The sequence below is a fragment of the Tachyglossus aculeatus genome, chromosome 3 (genome assembly GCF_015852505.1).
Source record: "Tachyglossus aculeatus isolate mTacAcu1 chromosome 3, mTacAcu1.pri, whole genome shotgun sequence".
Taxonomy (NCBI): domain Eukaryota; kingdom Metazoa; phylum Chordata; class Mammalia; order Monotremata; family Tachyglossidae; genus Tachyglossus; species Tachyglossus aculeatus.
The window spans coordinates 57,683,008-57,709,614 of NC_052068.1; the positions used below are offsets into that span (position 1 = coordinate 57,683,008).

Genomic DNA, 26,607 nt, shown 5'->3' on the forward strand with positions numbered 1-26,607 from the left:
TTGTTAAGCACTTACTATGTGCCAAACACTGTACTAAGGGCTGGGTTACAGACAAGAAAATCAGGTCGGGTACAGTCCCTGCCCCACATGGGGCTCACAGTCTAAGGAGGAGGTAACAATAGGTATTGAATCCCCATTTTACAGATGAGGAAACTGAGGCACTGAGAAGTGAAGTGACTTGTCCAAGGTTATACAGCAAGCAAGTGGCAGAGTCAGGATTAGAACTCAGGCCCTGACTCCCACGCCTGTGCTCTTTCCATTAGGTCACAGTGGCTCCTTATGAAAGGATGACTCCGGCCAATTCATTTTTGCTGAAGTCCAAACCTGAATCATCTCCCAATTTCCTTTCTTGTTTTTCTGACCAAATTCCCATCTAGCCAGGCTTTGAAAATGCTCAGGGGATCAAGGCCCCAAAAGGGGCAAAAAATATTTCATTTAAAATGTACCTGAGAAGCAGAAGTAGACCTTTGTCTCCAAGATGCGAAAGAGCTGGCTTCATTTGGATAAGAGCATGAAGGTTGGCCTGAAAAAGGAATCTCAGTTTTTATAGTATTCAAAGCACACTCGTGATTATGAGCCCTCAAATTCATAAAATGCTTCTACTACACATTTCTGAAGTGTCAAAGCAGGGTTCAGGTTCTACCAAAATATAATCCATCATTCAAAACCCTCAGTGCTAAAACAAATGATTAATGTTCTTAAACGAAATAAACCAAATCATTTCAAGCAATTTTTATGGTAAAAAAAGGAATCCCCACCTTGTCTTCACATGCCTCATCAAGGATATCAAGTGCTTCTGAGGAGATGGTTTTATTTTTATCGTGAAGCTGGGTCACCAATAACTCAATGCCCCAATTGCTGAAGAACTCCACATTGGCCCTCAATAACACCCGTAAGTGTTTTGTGGCATACAGCCTGCAGACCTGGAAATAAAATAATTTGGTACAAGCCAGGTCAACTACACTGAAAAACACACCCAGATCTCCTCTAACATATCATCATCATCATCAATCGTATTTATTGAGCGCTTACTATGTGCAGAGCACTGTACTAAGCGTCCTAAACGGTGAGGATTGTGTCCTGCAAACCCCCCTACCTTTTGCAAAATGCACACTGTAGAACTTACCTTGTCAGTTCAATCAATGGTATTTATTGGGCGCTTTCTGTGTGCACGGCACTGTACTAAGCACCTGGGAGAGTATATACAACAGCTTGTAGACATGCTCCCTGCCCACAACGAGCATGTCTGTTGCCATCAATCAATCAATCGTATTTATTGAGCACTTACTATGTGCAGAGCACTGTACTAAGCGCTTGGGAAGTACAAATTGGCAATACATAGAGACAGTCCCTACCCAACAGTGGGCTCACAGTCTAAAAGGGGGAGACAGAGAACAAAACCAAACATACCAACAAAATAAAATAAATAGGATAGAAATGTACAAGCAAAATAAATAAATAAATAGAGTAATGAATATGTACATGCCATATGCATGTACACAAAATGTTTCTTTCAACACTACAGGGCACTGTATCCAAAAAGGTTCACATTTTAGGGTGAACGTTCCTTAGTTACCTAACCACATTTTAACCAAACTGTGTGGTGGCCTACATGTTATGGTAGAACTTTGTGCACCCCCCACTATTTCTCTTCAAAGTCCCAATCTGTTTATAAAACAAAGGGAGGGGTTTTCTTTCCATTTCAAAAAAAAAAAAAACCAAAACCAAAACCAAAACAAAACAAAACAAAAACAAACCTCTCCATCACTACCTCTGAGCCATCGTTGTCTCCTTCAGAAGCCCCTGCTGATTTTACCTGGCTCAAAAGTGAAAGGGACAAACCTGTAGGAATGTACGAAAATGAGGAAGGAAATGGGGGTTTTGACTTTTCTTCCTTTGGAGTTCATGTGTGCAATGAAAGAAGGACATACTTCCCTTTGAAAGGGTCGCTGACTTCACATTTACATATTCACAAGAATACTACTTTGAACTTTTTGGAAGAATGAGGGAGGGATTGACTGAGGCTTTTTAAACGGCCTCCAACTTCCAGCCCATCTTTCTTGGTTGCCAAAATACATTTTCCTTGCCTTCCGTTACTCACGTCAGTAGCTGCAGTAAGGATTTTGGAAAGGATGACTCTGGCCAAGCCATCTCTGCTGTAGTCCAAACTAGAAACTGTCAGTTTCAGCAAGTGATCTTGGTTCTTCAAAGAACACAAATTAAGAAGACTGCAATGAGAAGGGAAAAGGAAATAAAAGACATTAAAATATATGTAACCCTTTTGCCCTGAAAATAAGGATTAGCAGCAATCAGAATACAGGTACCGAATATTCCCTTTATTTCGTGAGACATGTCATGATCAGAACAGTTCACTTAAATGACCAGAAGGCTTTGGCAACTGGGAGCTAAATACTGGGAGACGAAAAGAAATCAAGAAGACTCACCACTGAAAAACATTGCATTTTTCTAGCGTTTTGACTCCATGAGGATGACAGGAGAGGGTTCCAATAAACAGAAAGTAGTGCTGACTAAGGGTACTCAGTAAACCATTGTTCTGAAGGCTGCGTTCGGGCTTCATTCCAGAGGAGGCATTTAACCACTGAACGATATCTTTTACTAGTTCTTCCAAGTACCCTTGCCCATCCTGAGAAGAAAGAGACTAGTCAAATCAGGACGTGAAATTTATCAAGTTGAAACCAAATTACAAGCACACAAAACCAGTTCAAGAACAAGAGACAGTGGGTGGGGACGGGACGGAAGAGAGAGGGAGCAGAGGAGATGTCAGACTTCAACAGGCCAAACCCTCAAAATCTTTGATTTAGACCTGAGATACTAAAATGGTTATGGAATTTCTGAATAACAGTTACAATGAAACTCCACTTTTCATCTCTCCTCCTACTGGACTATGAGGTAAATTAAAACAGAAACACTCAAGTCAGTAATGATAATAGGAGACCTTGGTTCAACTCCCAGGACTGGAGGAAGAGAAGGGTCAGAATAGCCTTCTCAGAGCAGATCCAGGCTCCCACTGGGAAGACGGGAAGGGGTGGGAGTAATTCACTTAGGGTGCAAGACAAGTAAGAGATTCAGTCCCAAGTGCCCTCTTTTCTGCCTCTTTGTTCTCTCCTTTCTTCTCTTTTTTTTTTCTACGGCTTCCCTTTCTGCTAGATTTAATCCTCATACCAACTGTTTTGGGGCTACATAATTTTTCAAAATGGGGCAGTTATGTGAGTAAATACAGTATCTTCCTTTATGTCAGACTAGACTGAGCCCCCTTTTCCCTCTCCTCCCCATCCCCTGGCTCTGCCCTACCTTCCCCTCCCTACAGCACTTGTACATATTTGTACAAATTTATTACTCTATTTATTTTACTTGTACATATTTACTGTTCTGTTTATTTTGTTAATGATGTGCGTCTAGCTTTACTTCTATTTATTCTGATGACTTGACACCTGTCCACGTTTTGTTTTGTTGTCTCTCTCCCCCTTCTAGACTTTGAGTCCGTTGTTGGGTAGGGACCATCTATGTTGCCAACTTGTACTTCCCAAGTGCTTAGTACAGTGCTCTGCACACAGTAAGCGCTCAATAAATATGAATGAATGAATGAATATTGTAAGATCCTTGTGGGCAGGGATCATGTCTACCATCACTATTATATGTGTTCTTTGCCAGATGCTTAATAAAGTGCTCTGCACACAGTAAGCACTCAAATGCCATTCGCTGATAGGAAAATTCAAATAAATTCAGGATGATATTTACAGCACATTTCTAAAGCCACAGTTGACTATGGGGTAAAAATCCCCCCACCCTCCCCACCCTTTCTCCATCAACAAGACATTAACTGTTTGACTTAACAGAAACCTCAAGAAATGTCAGATGCACTATAATGATCAACCTATCGATAATTATTGAGAATCCATATTTTAAAGTTACTGTGCTTGAGAATCAAATCAGAAAGAAAGAAAGAGTCAAATTAAGACTATAGTGATTCAAGGAAACCAAAGAACCAAAGAACCTCAAAGAACATTCCTCTAAGGGTTCATTAATCTCTTTTCCCTACATGACCTCAAAAGCTTCATAGAGTAGTCATTCCATTAGTGACTGCATATTCATTCAAAAATATTTATAGAGTTCTTATAGTGTGCAGAGCACTGTACTAAGTGCTTGGAAAGTACAATTCAGCAACAAATAGAGATAATCCCTGCCCACAATGGGCTCATAGTCTAGAAGACTACATAAGACTACAAAATGTGATAGTATCATTCAACCCATTAGTCTCAGGTTTCATGTACATTAGTGTTTCACAGATGGGGGGGTCCCAACCCTCAGGAGAGTTGGGGAATTCAAGGGGACTGCGAGATCTGGAATCACCAATGCAACTAGTGTTGACACTGTTGGGGTGCAGATCACTGCACTAAGCTCCCCAAACAGTTCTTTAATGGTGGTGGCAATCTCAACTATACACAAGGTGGCAAAGGTGGTTCGATAATGAGAGGACATTTTTGTACATTTTTAACATGTAGCGCTCTTAACAAGTTGACATAAATTGCAATGTGGTGAACACAAACATGGAGCACTCAATCAATGGCACTGACTGAATGCTTTCTGTGTCGCCGAGCACTACGCTGAGCATTTGAGTGAGCACAGTACAACAGGATGGGTAGACACGTCCCTTGTCCACAAGGACTACAGGGGAAGACAAACATTAAAATAAAATACCAATAGGGAATATGGTAGAGTGTAAGGCTATGTTCAGAAGTGCTGTGGGGCTGAGGGTGGGGTGAACGCACCGGGGGGGAAATGAGGGCTGAGACAGGGAAGGCCTCTTGCAGCAAATGTGATTTTAGGAAGGATCTGAAGGTGGGAAGAGTGGTGGGGAGAGAGGGTCAGAAATGAAGAGGGAGGGAGTTCCAGACCAGAAGAAGGATGTGGGTAAGGGGTTCATTCATTCATTCTTTTATTCAGTTGTATTTACTGAGCGCTTACTGTGTGCAGAGCACTGTATTAAGTGCTTGGGAAGAACAAGTTGGCAACATATAGAGACGGTCCCTACCCAACGATGGGCTCACCGTCTGGAAGACTGTGGGGTTGGTGGGGTAGATGAGACCTAGGTACAGTGAGTAGGATGGTATTAAAAGAGGCAGGTGTGCAGGCTTTAGTAGGAAATCAGTGAGGTAGGAGGGGGAGAGTTGACCTGACTGCCTTATTTATTTATATTACTGTCTATTTTCCCCTCGAGACTGTAAGCTCACTGAGGACAGAAAATGTGTTTTACTGTACTTTCCCAAGGGCTTAGTATGTTGCTCCGCACAGTAAGCATTCAATAAATACAACCGACTGACTAAAGCCACTGGTGAGGAGTTTCCATTTGATGCGGAGGTGGAAGGGCAACAACTGGAGTTTTGGAGGAACAGGGAGATATGGACTGAATGGTAGCACAAGAGACGGCTTAAAAGATAAAACAGTCAAAATTCCTATTACAGGATTTTACGAAATTACTAGTCTTCTGCTTAAATATCAGAATCCTAAAATGACTAGCAAGCAGCTATGTAAAAATTAGGGCTCTGCTCACCCTGGAAAAGTACAGTTAATTATTTGCCCTTGCAGCTATTCAGATCGAAAGCACTTCTCACCTCTTCAGATTCAAGAAGAAATTCTGTAAACTGGCAACCAACAACCGTGAGCTGCTTGGACTTTGCAAAATCTAGATCCAGGTTGGCATATAATTTACTGCTAGGCTTGTAGAAATAAAGCAGGCGTCGAACAAACCTAACGGTGAGATCAGAAGAGTTAGTATCATCTCATCCAAACAGTACATCATATACATACTAAATCTATAAATGAACTGCACACAACAGAATTAAGAGTAATAGAGCTTGTCCACTGGGTGGACATAGTTGAAAACTGAACAAATTTAATCAAATTTTGGCAGTGTATTGACATCCAGGCCATTAAGAACGTCAACCAAAATGGTAAACACATGAATAAAAAGTTAATATCTACCAAAAACACCTAACTTGTCACTAATAAGGATGCATCCTGAAGGAGTGTGTGCGTGTACATATAAATATACAGTTTTATTTATATAAGCACTTAGTACAGTGCTTTGCCCACAGTAAGCACTCAGTAAAAATGGCTGAACGAATGAAAATGCATATAAATAAAACTGTCCTTTCCCAAAGCACCTAGCTTTTCCCATTTCCCACACTGCTTGCCAACAAAAGCCCTGTATGGATGGAAATATATCTATTGCAATTCTTAACTTTCTTTCTCAGTTCTATTAAACTTGCTGTAGGGTGTCACGCTGCTCCCTTTCAGGCATATTTAACTATAAATTATTTTATTTTTGCCTTTGGAGTCTAAAGCTCACTGCACAAAGCAGACACTCAAATATGGAAATTCAGCGAGGTCTACTTGAGGTTCTTAATGATATATTTCATCTCCCTCTCCCTGTCGTGACGGAAGAATTCACAGAAGCACTACTCAGTGTAGATAAGTATCGAGAGTGATGGACAATTGTTTTTAGTAGCTCACACTTGGTATGTTTTATCCTTTAAGTTTTACTTGTATCCTCTTGGGCAGTACTGTCCAAATTATAATATCACCATACTTCATAAAAAATTAAGTCATACATTTTTTTAGATTAGTTATCCGATTTGCTACTGCAGGCAACTATGCTATTCAATGTAATAGGGAAAACTTGGCTTATTGTATGCAAACTGTAAACCTGTTGTGGGCAGGGATTGTCTCTATTGCTGCACTGTACTTTCCAAGTGCTTAGTACAGTGCTCAGCACACAGTAAGCGCTTAATAAATACGACTGCATGAATGAAATAATATTAGAAAGAGACTGAAATTCCTGAATCGCTTTCACCAGCACCTCTTCTGCCTCTGATCTCACTGTGGGCATCCCTCAAGGCTCAGATCTGGGTGGGCCCCTTCCATTCTCCATCTGTACCCAAACCCTTGGAGATTCACTCTCATGGCTTCAACTACCATCTCTATGAGGATGATTCCCAAAGCTACCTCTCCAGTCCTGACCTCTCTCCTTCTCTGCAGTCTTACATTTCTTCTTACAACCTTCTGGACATTTGTACTTGGATGTCTCACCAACACCTCAACCTGACATGTCCAAAATGGAACATTTTCCCCACAAACCCTGTCTCTCCCTTGTCTTTCCCATCACTGTAAACACACCACCACCCTCCCTGTCTCACAAACCCAGAACCTGGGCCTTATCCTCAACTCAGCTTTCTCATTCAACCCACGTTTATTCAATCCGTCACCAAAAGCTGTCGGCTCTTTTTTTTTAAGGGGGGTGGGGGTATCTGCTAAGCCTTACTAAGTGCCGGGCACTGTACTAAATGCTGGGGTAGATACAAGCTTGGACAGAGTCAATGTCCCACTTGGGGCTCACAGTCTTAATCCCCGTTTTACAGATGAGGCAACAGACGGACAGGGAAGTTAAGTGACTTGCCCAAGGTCAACACAATACAAGTGGCAGAGCTGGGACGAGAAGCCAGATCCTCTTACTCCCAAGCCCATGCTCTTTGTACTAGGCCATGCTGCTTCCCAACCTTCACATCTTACTACTTTTACAAAAGCACTAAAATCAACTCTTTCCTCTAATCCAAAATGCTACTATGCTGTGAGCATTTATCCTCCTTGCTGACCTTCCTGCCTCCTGTCTCTCCCTACTCTTGTCCTTACTTCACTCTGCAGCCCGATCACTTTTCTAAAAAAAAAGTTCAGTTCATAATCTTCCCATTCCTCAAAAACCTTTGATAGTTGCCCACCCACATCTGCAAATGGAAGCTCCTTCCGTCAGCTTTAAAATACTCAATTATCTCTCCCTTCTCCTACGTGACCTCATGGATCTCCTACCAGAACCAGGGCAGCACACTTCACTCCTTTAACAGCCTACTTAGTATAATGCTCTAAACACAGTCAATTCTTAATATTATTACTCTTATTCTTGTCAGTATATTACCACAATATCAGAGAACCATCGACTCACTTCACATACAACTGTCCCAAAACATTATAGAGATGAAAAAAGTATACTGGCACAATGTATTTCCAAATGGTCAAAAATACTTCTTTAATGTTTAACACGCTCCCAAACAGCAACACTCTTCAAGTCATCTCAATAATGACCAGTCTATATTACCATCAACCAAGCACCTATCATGTGTAGTTCATTATTCTAGGCTCTTGGGAACAATAGAAGCGGAGGCACAGTTCCTGCCTTCAAGAAATTTACAATCTAATGGGAGAGTGACTGCTGAAATAAGGTCACAAAAGAAATACAGGATTTTTGGTCACAGCTTAACTAAAGAAGCTTGGCTTAGTGGAAAGAGCCTGGGCTTGGGAGTCAGAGGTCGTGGGTTCTAATCCCGGTTCTGCCACTTGTCTGCTGTGCAATGTTGGGCAAGTCACTTAACTTCTCTGCACCTCAATTACCTCATCTTTAAAATGGGGATTGAAACTGTGAGCCCCATGTGGGACAACCTGATTACCTTGTATTTACCCCAGTGCTTAGAACAGTGCTTGGCACATAGTAAGCGCTTAACAAATACCGTAATTATTATTATATAGAACTAATGTACCTGTATATTCAATTATAAATTCAGAATTTCCCCCAATGAACACATGCTCCTGTACCCACTACTTGCAGATAATTTTGCCTATCTCCCCCCTTTAGATCGCAAGCAACTTAAGGGCAGGCATCTTGTATCTTGCTTTGGTTGTATCTCCCAAGCAACCAGCCCTGTGTTTTGCAATCCGTAGCTGCTCAATACAGACTATAGAAAATGACAATACAGAAGATTTGATTTTGCTCAGAGAATATCAGTTACTGACTTCACTTATAGTTCTGGATTTATTAACAGGGTGAGGTCAATGATTATTTTCCCTCTATAGGACAAAAGTTATTACTGGGGCCAGGCTTACTACTTCTGTTTTAGACAAATGTGTGGCCACATTGTCTTACTTTTCCTTTCTCTCTGCGGGTGCCTAAAGCAAGATGAAGGCCCCAGAACCTCCCAGTCGTTCTGCTAGAGATTCCTTGGATCTGTCTGAGAGGCCTTTGCTAGGGAGGGGGCTTATTCTCCTCCAAAGGTCCAAAGAAAATCATTTGTCTCACGGGAGTTGTTCTGGAGAATGTTGGAAATAAGCCTCACGAGAGGAGAGGTAACAACCGGGAAGACTTAGGGCCTTCTGGTGGGTCCTAAATCTAAAAGAACTGCTTTGCAATCTTCCAATCATCTACGTGGGGAGTCCTAGTTCTGATGATAATTATAATAATAACTGCGGTTTTTATTAAGAGTTTCCTACATGTTACGAACAGGTGCTAAGCATTGGGGTAAATAGAAGATCATCAAATTGGGCACCACTAGTGTCTCACCCAGGGCTCACAAATTAAAAAGTAGAGACCGACACTGTCTTTTTCTCATCGGGCTAATGAGGATATGAGCACAGAGGGTAAGTAACTTCCCCAAGGTCACAAAGCAGGCCAATGGCTGATCTGGGATTAAAATTAGGACCTTCTGACTCCCTAATGAAAAGCCTGTGGTCTTTTCACTATGTCACGCTGTCTCCGATGAGCTGATCTAGTTCAATTTCCACTTTTGGAACAATCAAGTTCTGACCCACATACTTCTTAGATACTAAAACAAGCTTAAAACATTCTTCTAATTATTCTCCACAAAGTCCTTTACATACCTGTGCAACTGCTCATCTTTATAGTTTCTCAGATTTATATTTGGCCACTAGAAAAATTAGAAGATAGTGTATTAGATAATTTATCCATCAATTCTGTTTCAGACAAGTTTTCCTACTACTGAACTACAAATATATTTTTTTGTTGCCATTTCTGATTAACTTTTAGCAGCTGTCCCCAATATCAAGAGAGGAGCAGAGCTAGGTATGTTGGCGATGAGGTCATCAACCTTCCAGCCCCCGTTATTCTGCTTTGCCATATGTACTTGTGTAGGAAAAATACTGCTTCCCCGCACCTATCAGTCAACTGCATGGGCAGCAGAAGTAACTAGATAGCAGGGGCACCAATTTTCCCCTTATGACTAGTACACCCATACTAGTGGTATTTCCTGCAAGTTGAATTTACTTTTCCTTCATTCTGATATTTTAGAAAAATACCTATGCACACCATGCATTAGAAGCAAACTGGAGGATCATATATTAAAAATATCAGTTTGCCATTTTATCAGAGACCTAAATCTCCAGTAATGAGTCACATATTTGAGATATCAAACTAAAAAAAAAAACCATTGAAGGTAAATAAATATGCTTTTTTGAGTATGCTTCATGATATGTCTTTTCCTGCCTTTAGGATGGGCCCTATAAAATTCCAATTCCAATCGAGAAAGCACTCTGCTTTCCTCTTCCTACCAGTCAACTTTATGGGCATCAGAAGTAACTGGATAACAGGGGCACCCATTTTCCCCTTATGACTAAATACAGCCTTCCTCTGTCTGACACTGGGGTTTTCTGCAAGTGAATTCAGTTTTCCTTCCTTCTGATATTTTAGAAAAATGCATATGCACACCATGCATTAGAAGCAAACTGGAGGATCAAATATATCAAAATACCAGTTGTTTGCCATTTAATAAAAAACCTAAATCTCAAGTTCTGGGTCATATACTTAAGACAGCAAACTAAAAAAAAGCCCCCCCACCCCAAAAAATAAAATCAAGGCAAAGTATGCTTTCTTGAGAATGCTTCATGGAGTGTCTTTTCCTACCTTAAGGATGGTCCCTATAAGATTCCAATTCCAATCAAGATTCTCTTTATGTTGAAGGACTTGGCTGTCTCGAAGGTTCATCACAAGAGCTTCATCTGTATCCTGAAACATTGGAATGAAAGAGGCAAAAGAAAATAACTTCGCTGCAAACTGCCTTAACGCAAGAATGTAAAAGACCACCTTTTGATTCAGGCCAATGACCCTCTTCACTTATCGTAAAATTTAAGAATTTCAAGTGGTGCTATAAAATTTTCTGGATACAGTTAAGGAAAAGAAGAGGAATGGTACCAGAAAGGGAGAAGATGGTCAAGCTTGGGATTTTGCTTACGGAAAAAAAAAGTATCTGGGAAATGTGATCACAATAAGGGAATTCCCCCCAAAACAAGTCCCGGATCGTTGAATCATTTCCAGGTTATTGTAGTACCTTTAAGATAAAAATATCTTTCTGTACTCGGAGGTACTGATCCCTTTTTTGGTGTGTGGCGACTGCTTTCTGAACAATGTGATCTAAGTGAAGACTGTAAGGCTTAGGTCCTCGTTTCTTCATCTCATGGAAGCGTTTTAGGCAGTTCAGTGCTGCGCTGGCGCGTCTAATGTGACAAGAGTTAAAGGTTCATTAATGCCGTAGAAGAACACGAGTATTCTAAACACCCATATTTGAAAATAATTATGGTAACTAAGTTGACAAACATATTAATAGTCTGTATTTGAAATCAAGAATGAAGCCGCTGATGAAGAATCACTGCCTGTGTGGGTAAGGGTGGCTGAAAATTCCTTCTACGTTGTATACCTGGAAATACTGCCCTTTGGTTTGTGGCTACAGTCATTTATTGCTGTGCCTCCTGCTGCTGCTTTCAGCTGCCTCTGACTTACAATCTATTTTACATCTTTCATCAAGAGGAGACACCCAATTCCTGATGTTCACATCCCAGGCTAATATGCAACTGCTAAAAGAGCGCCAAATGAAGAGATACCAAAAAATTGACTCCATTCAAACCAGATTTTGCTTTAAATTTCCAGAGCACAACCCCAAGGTTATATACCAATGAAATAATGTTCTTTGCATGTTGCTGCTGCTAATGAATACAAGCATTTCTTTAGCATGGTTGCAAGCCACCCAAGGCCATCAATATTTCATTGTAGAATAGTACTAAAGGTTCTTGTTGTAAACAAATACTGAATTTAACAAGATGTATAGCAAGGGGAGAGGGGAGTTGTCAGGGGTTTATATGTTTCTCTGTGAAAGTGCACTGAGGAGTCTCCTTAATTGTCTCGTATTTGACTATTAAAATAGGTAATCTAGCCCTTACTAATTCTGAATTTCACCAGAATTTTTGTACCAGCATACTTACAGTCTTTTTTCTTTTGGGATATCAAAAGATGCTGCCATGTTCATTAATGTCGGTAAGCAGTGCAAATGATGGCTATGTGAGTGAGGAAGGATTGTGTTTGCCTAAAATCAAAAGAATAAAAAAATGAGGATTTGAAGAACTATTAAACATTCTGGATTATTTTCTACATTGGATCTGTACATGAGACTCCCTTGACTTGACAAAAATTTCCAGCAGAATCCACGGCTCTTGAAGGCAGTGATTATGTCGCCCAAGCACTTACTAACCGACTTCTGCTCATTCACCTAGTCATCTCAAATGACCGTAGGTCTCGTTGATTAACATATTTAATATACTTAAAAACACAGCCAATCACGCAATCAAAATAAAAGCGAGAAGTCAAACATTTTGGCATCAGTGTAGATTTTCAAAATTCTTTCCATCACAGCTTCAGGGGCCTGACTGAATCAATCAATCAATCAATCGTATTTATTGAGTGCTTACTGTGTGCAGAGCACTGTACTAAGCGCTTGGGAAGTACAAGTTGGCAACATATAGAGACAGTCCCTACCCAACAGTGGGCTCACAGTCTAAAAATCTAAAAGACTGAATCAAAAGATGTGATCGGGAAAGCCTGGAAAGATTGGGTCCTATCAACAATTGGATGGGAGATTACCTGAGACCCTACGTGCTATCGTCCTGCTTCAAGGGAGATTGAACAGATTTACTCTGAAGGCCTCATACTTAAGGTCTACTGAAATACTGTACGTCATTTAACTTAGTGGATAGACCAAGGGCCTGGGAGTCCGGTGGTCATGGGTTCTAATCCTGCCTCTGCCACTCGTCTGCTGTGTGGCCTTGGGCAAGTCACTTAGCTTCTCTAAGCCTCAGTTACCTCATCTGTAAAATGGGGATTAAGACTGTGACCCCCAGGTAGGACACAGACTGTGTCCAACTTGCCTTGCTTGTATCCACCCCAGTGCCTGTCACACACAGTAAGCACTTCACAAATACCTTAATTATTATTACTATTATTACTGCACCATTCTGAGAACATTCCATTATTTCTCCTGTGTATGTGACTATTGAGAACCAACACAATGCTCGATTCTTCTTTATTTCGAAGGGCTAAGAGCAAAGATGTCACTTGGGATTTAAGGCTTATTTCTTCCATACAAAAAGTCCCACAGACCTCAAAATAAGGGGGAAGTAGATTCCCTGAATCTCTCTCTCCCATGCAGGGTTTCCCAAAATGCTAACAGTTACCCTTGAGCACTGCAAGAGAGAAAGCAGTCACCCTTTATCCCCTCTCATCATTTCTGCTTGAGGCAGCGTTTACGGCTGTCTAAAGCAGAGAAAGATTCCCTATAAGGCTGGAATCTGTATTGTTGCTCTCTTAATCGATCAATCAATGGTATTTATTGAGCACTTACCACTTGCAGAGCACCATACTAGGAGCTTGGGAGAGTACAACACAACAGAATTAGCAGGTGCATTCCCTGTCCGTAACGAACTTACCATCTAGAGGGGAAAGTATTGGGCTCATCTGGGATGTGACTCCCGGGACACCTCGTAGCCGTAACTAGAATGATACTCCTAGGCCAACGAGCTGGGAAACCCAAGGTATTGGAATGGGAGCGGAGCAGCAGTAGTTCTGACAGAACCACCAGGAGTAGCCTGGTTTTACTCCTACGGGGCACTGTGAATCACACCATGTGTCAATCAATCAATCAATCGTATTTATTGAGTGCTTACTGTGTGCAGAGCACTGTACTAAGCGCTTGGGAAGTACAAGTTGGCAACATATAGAGACAGTCCCTACCCAACAGTGGGCTCACAGTCTAAAAGGGGGAGACAGAGAAAAAAACCAAACATACTAACAAAGCCTCCACTAGGCACCTTTACACAATGCTTGGAGTGGAGAGACTGGATCTGGGACGACAGTCTCTCTCCTGTGACTGACCTAAATCAGCACAGGGGGAGAAATTAATGCTCATTATCTTTAGAATAATAATAATAATGATGATGGTATCTGTTAAGCGCTTTCTATGTGCCATGCACTGTTCTAAGCGCTGGGGTAGAGACAAGCTAATCAGGTTGTCCCTCGTGGGGCTCACAGTCTTAATCCCCATTTTGCAGATGAGGTCACTGAGGTACAGAGAAGTTAAGTGACTTGCCCAAAGTCACACAGCTGACAAGTGGCGGAGCTGGGATTAGAACTCATGACCTCTGACTCCCGAGCCTGGGCTCTTTCCACTAAGCCACGCTACTAAACACATACACAAACACATACTCCCCCTTCTAGATTGTGAGCCCGCTGTTGGTTAGGGACCGTCTCTATATGTTGCCAACTTGCAGTTCCCAAGCGCTTAGTACAGTGCTCTGCACACAGTAAGCACTCAATAAATACGACTGAATGAATGAATACACTACTCTATAAAGCCTGAATTTAGGTTATGTTTCAAACGGCACCCAAATATAATTAATCATTCTTCAATGACCGAAAAACATAAAATGACAAGGGCAGGATCTGATAGTACAATTTAGTGGATACTGACTGTACTCCTTCATTCAATCGTATTTACTGAGCGCTTACGGTGTGAGGAGCACTATACGAAGCGCAAAGCTGTTTATGGCTTTTATACATTTATATCAAAAGCAAATTCATGTTTCAAAATTATGGAATACCCCCAGATGCTTAACATTTACTATTGTGATTTTGTGTAAAATATATGGAAATGTCCAAAAATTAGACTACCAGAAGAATCTATCACTCACCACCTTACCATATGTAAAAGTTCCCCCAATAGGACTGTAGCCCTGACAGAGACATGGTCATCGCTACTTGCTATTACTTCCACCAAACCCTGAAAAAGAAAAGAGGGAACAAAAAAAGGAAAAGAGGCTTTTCTGAAACATTCTATACAGAAGGGGTAGATTCATGCTACTTTGAGAGTATACTGTTAGAAAAAAATAAGCTAACCGCTTGAATTCCATTAACAATTAAAATTTTTACTTACTTCTAAAAGTCCATTAGTAATGAAAGCAGATAGTACTAGAGCCAAATAATTATCCATGAGGTCTGGTCTGGAAAAACACATGACAGAGAATCAATTTACAGAGTTTTCCATTCTGTTTTATAGTTTAGCATAGCAAATACCCTTGTAAGGAACATGGCATAGTCATGTGCCACTAAATTCTACCTGGATCTGGCTCGATGGGGAAGAATAGTTTTAGCTTCAGCTGCTACGAAGCCATCTGAGAGCCTCCAACAGTCCTGAAATCGACTTGGATCTTAAAAAGAAAGAGTAAACATCAAATAAAGCTATTTTTTTCATTTTTGAAAGTGCATCTTCAGACTGATCAGTTTGTTTTCTCCTACATGTGGAGGAATCTGAATTTATGAAGCTCTAGTCTGTAAGCTCTCTGTGGGCAAGTATCGTGCCTACCTACTCTTTATATACTACTCTCCCAAGCGCTTAGTACGGTGCTCTGCATCCAGAAAGCACTCAATAAATACCACTGATTAAGTTGAAAGCAAAGTTGAAATTTCCAAAAAAAAAAATGATACAGAAGATTATTATTTTCCTCCCAAGAACCACTTTTAGCAGCTGGATAAATACAACTGCAAGTCCCACTTTAATCAAGTAATGTTTGTAGAAAATAATAATTTGAGTAGTGATATGTTCATTTAAAAACCTGCAGCCCAAATAAAGGCAACGTATCCTGTCCCCCTTGGTCCAGGTGGCAATGTTTGAGTAAATAATTGTCTTGGGAAGCAACAAAGGACTACAGCTGAATTGATAAGTAGTGTTTAAAAATCTCCTTCTCTTCATCAATATCTATCAAGCAACATCTTAAAAGAGAATCTTTAAAAACCCAGGCTTACTTGTAATGGGAACATATACAGATACAATTAACAATGACAAGTCGAAGTGTGCCGCTTTCACACTAGGTATGTAACCTACTAAAATTTAATATGTAGCCTTTTTTTGTAGTCGCAAATGTCCTCTGTGTTCATTTCAAAACCATATAACAGCGCAGTAGGATCTGCTACATTAGACCACTCTGGAATTTAAGCAGAACAGTTTCCAGTTTCAATGCACTATACTGTTCTGAATTGTATTGAGAAGCAACACAGCACAGTGGATAGAACATGGACTTTGGAGTCCGAAGGTCATGGGTTCCACTCCCAGCTCTGCCACTCGTGTGCTGTGTGACCCTGGACAAGTCACTTCACTTCTCTGTGCCTCATTTCCCTCCGCTGTAAAACGGGGATTGAGACTGTGAGCCTCAAGTGGGACAGGGACTGTATCCAACTCTATTTGCTTGTATCCACTCCAGTGTTTAGTACAGTGCCTGGCACACAGTAAGAACTTAACAAATATTATTATGATTACTCTCCCAAGTACTTAATAAGCATAAGAAGCACTCAAATACCACACACCAACTAGTCCCACTGGAAGATGATGGTGAAGTTTCTCTCTGCGTGCAGGTGTGGCTATAAAACAGCTGGATAAATACTGAGGGTCCCAACCACACCCTGCATACAGAAAGATCATCATTTGTTGGGTTGTCATGTTGACCGCCGTGCCTGGCATTTTGGTTTTGCTGTCAGTCTCATGTTTCTCTAGAAACTTCTGCTCCCAAAGAGCCACTCCTGTCTTCATCATCATCATCAATCGTATTTATTGAGCGCTTACTATGTGCAGAGCACTGTACTAAGCATTTGGGAAGTACAAATTGGCAACATACAGAGACAGTCCCTACCCAACAGTGGGCTCACAGTCTAAAAGGGGGAGACAGAGAACAAAACCATACATACTAACAAAATAGAATAGATATGTACAAGTAAAATAAATAGAGTAATAAATATGTACAAACATATATACATATATGATGGCAGTACAGCATGCTGCTGCTGCAACTGGCTCCCAGCTTTCAGCTGTCATGTCTTTTAAAATGGCATCTGATGAGCGCTTACTATGTGCCAAGCACTGTACTAACAGCTGGGGTAGATACAAAGTCATCAGGTTGGACACAATCCATATTCCACATGAGGCTCACAGTCTTCATCGCCATTTTACAGATGAGGTAACTGAGGCACAGAGAAAAGTCACCTGCCCCAGGTCACTCAGCAGACAAGTGGTGAAACTGGGATTAGAACCCAGATCCTTCGGATTCCCAGGCCCGTGCTCTATCCACTAGGCCACGCTGCTTCCTAATGTGCAATCAAACTGTCTGAATCTTTGCTTCCCTGAATCCTAAAATGTTTCCTGTGCCTTCATTTCTGCTTTCTGTAAATTAGCTTCTTGAGCTCCATTGTGCTGCTTCATTTCTCAACACTGACTCTGATTTTGACATAAACGTGCACCCTACCTTTTCAGCAGAACCTTTAAACATTCTATTAAGTTGCATTTATTCCATCGTATTTATTGAGCGCTTACTGCGTGCAGAGAACTGTACTAAGTACAATACGGCAATAGAGACAATCCCTGCCCACAACAGGCTTACTGTCTGGATACGATATGCCCAGTTTTCCTCTATTACATTTAATAGCAAAGTTGGCTGCAGTATTAAATCTAATAACTAATCTAAGATTTAATTGTTTTATGAAGTATGATGATATGAGAATTTGGACAACAGTGCTCCAGAGGATACAAGTAAAAATTAAAGGATAAAACACACCAAGCATAAGCTACTAAAACAATTGTCCATCACTCTCGATACTTACCTACACTGAGTAGTGCTTCTATGAATTCTTCTGTCACGACAGGGAGAGGGAGGCGAAATATGTCATAAAGAACCTCAAGTAGACCTCGCTGAAAACACAGTGAGAAATGAATTTTTACAAAGTACCCCACAAGCTGCACTGTACACATTTGACAGTAAAATCTTTCCCCCCATTTTCTAGATGCAAATATTATATCCAATGAAAGCTCCGAAGCGCATGGCTTGCTTGATCCTTGGAAGCATAGGGAAGTTGGAGCCAAAGGGGAATCCAGGTGTGAAGTAGGGAAACGGGTTAGGGCTTGCACTGCCACTTTTCCCTTCGACAGGTGGCAAAGACTCAACATCGGCTAGACAGGTTCATTGGTTGCCATCTCCCAGAGCACCCAAAATCTGTTACCTGCAGCCCAGCAAAAACATTTCAATTTTCCTTTTTCCTTATCTGCCCTTGCTCTCTTTGTGGCTCTCATACCCTGGCCCACCACTCAGGAACCACCCCTTCATTCTGCTCCAAATCCCAAATATGCTTAGCCTCCCCACTACCCCAGCCCAATACTCACTCCTCCCACCTACCCCTCTATTCCTTCCCTGCCACTTGCTTCTCGCCCAGACCACCCAGCGCTCCAAAAACATGGGAATTCATTCATTTAATCGTATCTGTTGAGCGCTTACTGTGTGCAGGGCACTGTACTAAGTGCTTGGGAGAATACAATCCAACAGATGCATTCCCTGCGCACACTGAGCTCACAGTCCAGGGGCTGGGGGGTGGGGGGGGAGACAGACATTAATTTAAATAAATTACAGATAGATATATAAGGGCTGTGGGGCTAGGAGCGGGGAAGAACAAAGGGAGCAAGTCAGGGCGATGTAGAAGGGAGTGGGAGAAGAGCAAAGAGTGGGATTTAGGCAGGGAAGGCCTCTTGGAGGACATCACTGCCCTAAGGCTCTGGGGAATCAAGGCAGCATGGCTGCAACAGAAGAGACAGGCACAGAACAGGAATGGTGACATTGGAACCAAAACCAAACTTTGGCCCAGTCCATAGAGCACGGGCCTGGGAGTCGGGAAGGACCTGGGTTCTAATCCTGGCTCTGCCACTTCTCTGCTGTGTCACTTTGAACAAGTCACTTCACTTCTCTGTGCCTCAGTTCCCTCATCTGTAAAATGGGGATTAAGACAGCGAGCCCCAGGTGGGACATGGACTTTGTCCAACCTGATTAGCTTGTACTTAACCCCAGTACTTACTACAGTGCCTGGCACATAGTAAGCACTTAGAACAGTGCTTGGCACATAGTAAGCATTTAATTAATGCCATCATTATTATCATTAACAAATACAAGTAGGGGGAAAACAATAAAAAACAGAGAGGCAGGGGGCAGGACCATTTTGATCTGGCCCACCGGGAAAAGAAGGGGGAAAGAAGGGGTTTGGAGCATTCAGGATACAGGGGATCACTGGGATGGGTGAATAAAGAAAAACATTTTTAATGGCTTACACCTGAACATAAGTTGGCAGTGCAAGTCCATTTCTAACAGGTTGGCCAATGACAGCTAGCTTGTACATGCCTTTAACACATAAGCTTCTCAATTACTCTCCCCTCCTTCAAGGCCTTATTGAAGGCCCATCTCCTCCAAGAGGCCTTCCCTGCCTAAGCCCTCCTTTCCTCTTCTGCCACTCCCTTCTGTGTTCCCTTGACTCGCTCCCTCTATTCGTCCCCCCTCCCAGCCTCCCAACACTTACGGACATACCTGTAATTTTATTAATTTATATTAATGCCTGTCTCCCCCTCTAGACTGCAAGCTCATTGTGGACAGGAATGTGTCTGTTATACTGTACTCTCCCAAGCGCTTAATACAGTGCCCCGCACACAGTAAGCGCTTAATAAATACAATTGGCTGACTGACGCCAGAGCGAATAACATGGAGTTAACGGGAGCTACTGGGTTGAGTCTGCATTTAGAATGATAGCTGGAGGAAGCAGAGTTTCAGGAGTTGCAATACAATCTACGCTCTCTCCCTTTATAGTCATGATTAGCCAAGAGCAGAAAGGAAAACAGCTGCAGCAAATGTGACTGACTCAAAGCCAGGGTATCAGGGCCCTGGCAATTGCAAGTCTTTGGGCCCATTCCTCTCCCCTCTCACCTCGCTGGCGAGAGTTAGGAAGCCTAACGTTGACTTGCTTTTATGGAGTACGTATTTCTGTAAAAGAGGTTTGATATACATTTTGCTAGAATCTATGGCAAAAACTGTGAAGTTTCTGAGGTAACCAGCAAAATAGTTTTCACTGACTTTCAGCTTAAGGGAGTAAATTTGTCCAAAGGAGATTTTTTCTTTTACAGTGACTTTTTCTAATTAGACTTTTTCCAACACACTTAAAGTCAGAATGGCCAGATCACCACCAGTTTTCCATTCTTAAAGAGTATAAGAAAGGCAATTTTCAAATACCGCCCGCCGATCCCCTCGGCTCCAGAAGGGATTAAAGCTAATGCCAAATTGTTTTAACTGTATTAACTCAGAACAATTTTGACTCGGCTTACATTTGACTGTTCAATGCTTTTGAATACACATCTAAGTTCTCAATCTACTAAGGCAGCAGGTGATCATTACAGGACCGGGAAATGGATTCACAATTTATTCTTACTCAGATTCAGACTGTCACCTTCAATGCTTTTATTTATAACCAAATAGCGTATATGAAGTTATATACAATTTTTTGTACACTTTTAAAAATAATAAGCTGTTGCCCCCATCTTCAAAGACACTCAGAGATCACCTCTCCTCCAGGATATCTTCCCTGAGTAATCTTTTATCTTCCCACTCTGCACTGCCACCTGTATAACTGTCACCTTGGCCCTTCGAGGCCACCTCAGCATTTAAATTACCGCACCCCTGAGGGTACACTCTATTACCCCCTTTAGCTGTCATTTCAAATCTCTATCTCCTGTACTAGACTCTACGCTCCTTGAAAGCAGGGATCGTTTCTTCCATTTCTACCCTCCCAAATACCTAATACAGTACGTGCATTAAGTAGGTGCTCAAGAAATGCTACTGATGACATCTTATTTGTATGACGCTAGGCTGCCTTACATACGAGTCATTTTAAAATTTAGGGGGACGGGAAATGACTGCTCCTCTGATGTAAAAATTCTTGATTTCAAGTGTGCTATTCACCCAATAAATATCTATTCACTGACTTTTGTGATTTGTCGTCATCTCTCATCAGAGATGTTAAGATTCCTCTGTTTGGATTCCACACAGCTTTTAGAATCATTTACTTGATATTTTAGTCCTGGAGAACTAAACGGCATTCTTATATTTTAAATGAGTTAACACAGATGGTCAGAATCAACAACTCATGAGGTAAAAGGTTTTGGTATAAATCCATCAGAAAGCAATTTCATAACCTGTATTAAGTAACTCCCTTGGCTGGAAAGCAAGGAAAGGAATAACAACTGAAAAGTTTTTACCTACCCGAATTTCCATATTTGGTATGCAAAGTACCCCAATTAAAGACTGGATCCCAGAGTTCCCAGGCTTACATAAACTAATAATACCTAGAAAATAAAAGAAGAACGATGAACCTCCATCAAAAACCAAGTGTAAATTAAACTAAGGGTTAGGCTGTATCCTAAAGGGACTGTCATTATCTCAGTGATATGACTGCTCCACTGAATAAATGCCTAGTGACATCATATGCTCACTATGTATTTCTTTGTGTCATTCTTATTTTAAACCTCAAATTCAGCAAACCCTTACAATAACATCGGTTTTAAGTGACAAGAGTCTCACCCCACATGTGGAAAGAGCATGAGCTTGAGAGTCAGAGGTCAAAGGTTCTAATCCCGGCTCCGCCATTTATCAGCTGTGTGACTTTGGACAAGTCACTTCACTTCTCTGTGCCTCAGTTACCTCATCTGTAAAATGGGGATTAAGACTGTGTGCCCCACGTGGGACAACTTGATTACTCTGTATCTACCTCAGCTCTTAGTACAGTGCTTGGCACATAATAAGTGCTTAACAAATACCATTATTATTAAAATACAGCCATAGTAAAATAGAAAATGCTCGCTAGGCCCCATGCCACCAACATAATAATCTACACTGCCCACGCCAGGAAAAACTGAGATGTAGAATGGTATAGTGCATCAAGCACATGATAGACTCAGGAGGCCAGGGCTTGAGTTCCAGATCTGCCTCTGTCATGCTGTGTGACCTTGAGCAAGTCACCTAACCTCTACTAAAATGGGGATATGATAAGACTGTAAACCCTCTGTGAGCCAGAGATAGGGTCTGATCTCACAGCCTTCTATCCACTCCAGCACTTTAACACACAGTATTCTTAAATACACAGAAGCAGCACGGCTTAGTGGATAGAGCACAGGCCTGAGAGTCAGAAGGTCATGGGTTCTAATCCCGGCTCTGCCACTTGTCTGCTGTGTGACCCTTGGCAAGTCACTTCACTCCTCTGTTCCTCAGTTACCTCATGTGGAAAATGGGGATTGAGACTGTGACCCCACATGGAACAGGGACTATGTCCAACTCGATTTGTTGGTATCCACCCCAGAGCTTAGTACAGTCCCAGGCACATTGTAAGTGCTTAACAAAACCATAATTATTACTTATTAGTAAGCCCTTAAATGCCCTTATTATTATTATTTTTTTTACAAACGTGCTTCTGGAGGAGTGGGGGTATATTAAATCCTTGTGCTGATTACACTGACTATAAAATATTAAACCTCAGGCATCTGAGAAAGAGACGACAGCAATGATTATTTGATATGTCCCTTTTCTTAGCCTTTGAAGACTCAAGGGAAGCATTCCCAGCTGGAGTTCTTCAAGGAGATTGTATAAGGACATATTGAAGAATTCCACCTAATACCGACTTCATGGAAATGTCACTGGTAGTGAAAATACAGTGAGGTATTAGGGCCCTTTAGCCTGACCAAAGCTTATCTAGTCCTTGTCCAACTCTGTGGTCCAGATAGTCACTCCCATTAGCAGATTTGCAGACTTGTCCTCAGTTATTACCAGCTTCAAAGACTCCAGTAAGACTGGTTGATAATGGGCACCCATGTCTAAAGTGCTTAGTAAAGTGCTCTGCACACAATAAGCGCTCAATAAATACTCATTTTTTTTTCTAAAGCAGAAAGGCACATCAACTAGAACAGATGCCCGAGTAATCCAAACTAAACTACTCATCCTGGCACTGTTGGTCTAAACCAACCCCCCCCAGAGTATCTGCCATTCCACGGAACTAGGCTGAAACCTGGCTGGCATCAGACATGTGATGAGTTGAAGAGCAGAACTTGTTGGCCAGTAAATGTTTCCTAAGCGCTTTAGATATCTTAAGCACACCTAAGCACACATTAAGGGTGGGAAAAGATCAGTGAAGAACGTACCGGCCCATGAACGGAAGGTTGCCACTATTCCCATTTTACTAGCTAGGAATCGTGCTTCTCTGTCTTCTCTGTTAAAAATAAAAAGACAATACCATAAAGGAGATATCAAATGGCCAGCCAAAAGGTTAACGTTTAAAGAGTTTTCACGCTCTTTGCATGTCTAAATAACTTGCAAATGTTTATATGATGAATTAAATGAAAAATCTTGTCCAAAATATTCTTCCACCCATTGGTTTCCTTTCCTTACTCCCATTATCCATTTATTCTTAAACAACAGTATTATAAATGGGTATGGATTTTTGGTTTTTATTCAACTGAATTCAATTTCTAGCCTCAAACCAGTTTTTAAAAATTAGGTCTTAAATCTTAGCCCTTCACTCAGAGGAAAAAAGTGCTTCAAAAAATTAAACAATTTATATTTTATTAACATTTTCAGTCCCCAAATGGATTTAGGACAATCAACTACATTTGTGTGATTAGTCAATATTGCTACTGCTTTCAACAGAATAAATATGTATTTTGGAGTGACACTTATCTGCTATGTGACCTTGGGCAGGTCTCTGTCTCAGTACCATCTGTAAAACGAGGATAAAATCCTTGCTCTCTCTATGGGATAGGAAGGTGTCTAATCTAATTACCCTATACCCAAATCAGTGCTGAGCACATAGTAGGTACTTATTAAATACCATCATTATATACTTGGAAAATTTCAATCTTTTAAAATTCTGATGCTGCTTCTCTGGAAAATTTCCCTTTTCCCATGCTTATTTCTCATAGTTAATGCCATTAATAATTTCTCTGTAACGCAGGTCCTCACTTCCAACCCCAAACGTGGATTGCTAAATTCTGAATTATTAGGTCTGATAACATGTACTGAGTGTCTTAAAATGGTTAGACATGAGAAGTAGCAGGGTGGGTGGGTGAGTGTGTATGTGTTTTTCCTCTAATCCAGACTCTGCCCTTACCTGCTATGTGACCTTGGGCAAGTCACTTGGCTTCTCTGCAACCCAGTTTCCTCACCTATAAAATGGGGATCCAAAATCTATTTTCTCTCTCACCTTAGACTGGAAGGCTTATATGGGGCAGGAATTGCGACTGACTTTATTTTATAACTACCCCAGTGCTTAGTACAGTGCTTGCACACAATAAGCACCTAACATGCCATAATTAATATTATTGTGCCAAGAAATAGCTGAAACAACAAGGCTTCATTTAGCCATTTGCAAGTGCCGGAAAGGAGTAATATTACCAATGAAACACTTGTCATGCAGGTGCTGCTGTCCGTGAACTATAAAAATAAAAGCTAAAATAAAACCCAAGAATATTGGAATTTAAGCTTTTTCCCCCAGATAAAAGCAAACTCAAAAATATTTCCCCATATTATAAATTATTTTAAACCTCCTGAAATCCATACCATAATTGCAACTAATAAAATGCGTGAGTTTATGAAACTACTTATCTCAATGCTGAAAAATTGCTTCCAAGGTTTTAAATACCTAAAATCATAACGTGTTGTTTTATGGCCACCTTAACTCAAATTACGTGGTAGTGAAACAAACAAAAAAGACCACACATTTCAATTACCCTTCAGTTTACTTGAACATGTTCATCCCTCCCTCAGATTTCAATGGAAAATTATAGAGATCTCCAAATAAAAAAATTGGTTCTCGGAATTTTTTTAAAAAATTAAGCTTTATTAGAAACTGCAACTTCACATCTAATCATGAAACAAAGGATACTTACTTCAGCTGCCCCTCCGCTGTATCTGGATTATGTCTGTAGTGAAAATCTGTATACGGTGCTAGAATTCGCTAAAAATACAGAAAGGTGTTATTAAAAGTATTTTCTCCCTCTGGTTTTCTATTTCATTCATTCTTCATACAACAGTACTATCATAGCAGGGAATGTGTCTGACGTTATAGTGCATTCTCCCAAGCACTTAGTACAGTGCTTTGCACAAAGTAAGTGCTCAATAAATATTATTATTAGCAATAATAATAATAATAGTTTATTCATGCTAAAGTGGATGTAAAGCTCACATGAATGGGAAGGAAAAACTCCAATGAAAACAAATAATACTTATGAAATAAAACAGCAATGCCCCTCCCATAAAGGAAAAAAAAAATCAATCAATTGCATTTAGCAAAAGCCTATGCGATGCAGAGCACTGTACTTGGGAAAGAACAACTTAACAGAGTTGGTAGACACATTCCCAAGTGTGCAGGTCTGAGTGTAAAAGGTTGTAACAGCATATATAACGACGTCAATAATAGTACAATTTTATCATGTGTGTATATGTGTACATTGCTCCATGACTGTTTTCCAGGATATCACTGTTTGTGATTGTGTCCTGCCAACTGATAGTAAATATGTCATATATGTGACCCAAATGAAATAGTCCAAGACGTCAGATACGAGACCCGGGAAAGGTCACCGTCACAAAATCACATAGAGGGCTGGACATGACAACACTCTATAAACCTTCTGTTTTCTCGGATGTTTGATGCCCCACTGTCATTAATGATAATAATAATAATGGTATTTGTTAAGCGTTTACTATGTGCCAAGCACTGGTCTAAGCACTGGGGAAGATACAAGGTCATCAGGTTATCCCATACGGGACTCACAGTCTTAATTCCCATTTTACAGATGAGGTAACTGAGGCACAGAGAAGTTAAGCGGCTTGCCCAAGGTCACAAAGCGACAAGTGGCAGAGCCTGGATTACAACCCACATCCTCTGACTCCCAAGCCCAAGCTCTTTTCACGCTGCTTCTCTGACAGTCTGTTTCTCTTAGCTCATGGGAGCCTTCTTGATTTGGTTTGGAAGTCATATAAATTAGAGAACTGGAAACACACAAAAGAGAATAGATTTTACCAGCAACCAGAAAGAGCTACTGAATGAGGAAAGGTGGCGGGGGGGAAGGGATCACAGAATCAGGCTGAGGGGTGGCAGCAGTAGTTCTAATCTCTACCAAACTTCAATTCAGCCTACAAGAACTCTTGTGTGTGGAAAAAGTCAAGGACAAATAAAAGCACAGCGGTCCAGGCCACATATAAAGATACTGGTAGCTTTATCTACTGTGGCCTTTTGCAATCTTATTTTCGGCCTGGAAAATCTGCGGATGAATTATGTGGGAAATGGATAAGCAACAGTTTACTATCCTTTTCTTTGTACCCAACTCTCATATTTCAAAGTTAAAGCTTACTCTACTTATTTGTAACAGATTTAAAACAAGTCATACATTGTAGCGTGCCAAAAATTCCAGCTTACGCCCAGGGCTGTCAGTGGACTTAAAATCAAAGCTCAACGAGAGCACTGTACACAACCTCACAACTCATGTTACATGTTAACTTTAACTTCATCTACTCAACAGTCACAACCCCCAC

The 26,607-nt window shown here is 41.0% G+C and overlaps 1 protein-coding gene across 3 annotated transcripts in view; it reads right to left on the minus strand.

The window, feature by feature from the left end:
* The window catches only part of RICTOR (RPTOR independent companion of MTOR complex 2), a 139,586-nt gene that overhangs the window by 31,375 nt on the left and 81,604 nt on the right, over nucleotides 1-26,607 (minus strand). For all 3 annotated transcript variants that reach the window (XM_038743314.1, XM_038743315.1, XM_038743313.1), the window contains exons 9-24: nucleotides 24,963-25,030; nucleotides 23,220-23,287; nucleotides 21,292-21,374; nucleotides 17,828-17,915; nucleotides 15,297-15,387; nucleotides 15,114-15,180; nucleotides 14,880-14,960; nucleotides 12,115-12,215; nucleotides 11,187-11,352; nucleotides 10,763-10,864; nucleotides 9,724-9,770; nucleotides 5,634-5,769; nucleotides 2,445-2,644; nucleotides 2,102-2,228; nucleotides 759-923; nucleotides 447-523 (exon numbers count right to left, since the gene is read on the minus strand). In XM_038743314.1, coding sequence (XP_038599242.1) covers nucleotides 447-523; nucleotides 759-923; nucleotides 2,102-2,228; nucleotides 2,445-2,644; nucleotides 5,634-5,769; nucleotides 9,724-9,770; nucleotides 10,763-10,864; nucleotides 11,187-11,352; nucleotides 12,115-12,215; nucleotides 14,880-14,960; nucleotides 15,114-15,180; nucleotides 15,297-15,387; nucleotides 17,828-17,915; nucleotides 21,292-21,374; nucleotides 23,220-23,287; nucleotides 24,963-25,030 — 1,667 coding nt within the window. The remainder of the gene's footprint in view (nucleotides 1-446; nucleotides 524-758; nucleotides 924-2,101; nucleotides 2,229-2,444; nucleotides 2,645-5,633; nucleotides 5,770-9,723; nucleotides 9,771-10,762; nucleotides 10,865-11,186; nucleotides 11,353-12,114; nucleotides 12,216-14,879; nucleotides 14,961-15,113; nucleotides 15,181-15,296; nucleotides 15,388-17,827; nucleotides 17,916-21,291; nucleotides 21,375-23,219; nucleotides 23,288-24,962; nucleotides 25,031-26,607) is intronic.